The 1311-nt window shown below is 58.3% G+C and overlaps 1 protein-coding gene across 1 annotated transcript in view; it reads right to left on the minus strand.

Annotated features, from left to right (window-relative positions):
* Positions 1–8: 8 nt before the first annotated feature.
* Positions 9–1311, minus strand: part of SCAF1 (SR-related CTD-associated factor 1) — a 15877-nt gene continuing 14574 nt past the window's right edge. The window contains exon 12 of the mRNA XM_015565446.1: positions 9–307. Within this exon, the coding sequence (XP_015420932.1) occupies positions 110–307 (198 nt within the window). The 3' untranslated portion in view covers positions 9–109. The remainder of the gene's footprint in view (positions 308–1311) is intronic.

A 1311-nucleotide genomic window follows, 5' to 3' on the forward strand; every position in this document is an offset into this window, starting at 1 on the left:
CGCCCCCCTCCCATCATCCCACTGACGGGGGAGGGAAGTGGAGAGGTGGAGCCATAAATACGTCCCGAATTCTGAAGAGGCGGAGGAAGGAAGTGGGTTGTTGGGGGTCTCAGAGAGGGGGCAGGGGCAGGCCCAGGCCAGGGCCGCCCTTGTCAGGGGGCCCTGGCTCCTTGGGTGGCCGTGGGGGTCCTGGGGGGTCCCCTGGCTTGCGGCCGTGCTTGCGGAAGTAGCGGTAGCGTTGGACGTAGGCGCGCACCAAGTTGCTCACCTTCACGGGGTTGATCTCCCCACTTTTGCTGTGGCAGATCTGGGGAGCGAGGGGCAGCTGCGATCACTGCCAGGCCCCCAGGCCCCGTTCACCTGGACTGCTGAGCACAGCCTGGGACTAGGAATGCCCCCCAATGTCCAGGCCAATGTCCCTACTTATCCCGATGCCAGCAGAACGGGCCCAGGTGGGCTTGAGACCTTGTCACCCTCCTCACCTTGCAGACTGACCCCCCATCCCTCAGTCTCCCCCTCTGCGCACATCTGTCTGCACTCCTGTCTCTGCGTCGCGTCCTCCGCCCACCTCCGTGTCTGTCCCCCTCTGGGCCCACCCCACCGGCCACCCCGAGAGTCCTCGGGCCTCCCTAACCCAACGGGAAGTGGGTTACAGAGAAGGGGGCTGTTCCCCACAACCATCTCAGATGTGGCAAGGGAAGACAGGCAGAGAACAGACCAGCGTAGCCTCACGCACAGAGCAAGGGGCCCGTTGCTGGTCACAGGGCCGTACTGTCCTTGCCCTGCAGACCATGGCGGCTGGATGCACCGTGACCCGCAGAGCGGTGCCCTGCCACTGCCCCTCACACGGCGCTGTTTATGGGGTTCACTCTGCTCTCCCTCTGGCGCGTACATGAAGTGTACTGAGGGGCGGGCAGCCATGATCAGCATTGGATTGGATAGGAGACCTGAAGCCCCAAAGATCTAAAGAATGGATTGGTTAGGGGGTGGACCCATCAGAAGCCCTCAAAACCTTGGGAAGTTGATTGGTTAGTTTGAAGCATTACCTGGTCCTTCTTGAGATAATATAACCTGAGCCAAACAAAGACAAAGCCTCTCTCATCGATTGTTCTAACTCTCTCTCTCTCTCTCTCTCCCTTCCTCTCTGTGAAAAAAATCAATAATATATTAAATAAAAAAAAAAGATGGGGATGGAGAAAGGGAAATAAGGAAGGAGGGAGGTATGGAGGGAAGGAGGGATGGATATGGGCAACCAAGGGGTAGACTGTAGTGGGTATGAGTGTGTTTATATCCTTCTCTCTCTCTCTCTCT

This window comes from Myotis davidii, unplaced genomic scaffold, assembly GCF_000327345.1.
Source record: "Myotis davidii unplaced genomic scaffold, ASM32734v1 scaffold2100, whole genome shotgun sequence".
Taxonomy (NCBI): domain Eukaryota; kingdom Metazoa; phylum Chordata; class Mammalia; order Chiroptera; family Vespertilionidae; genus Myotis; species Myotis davidii.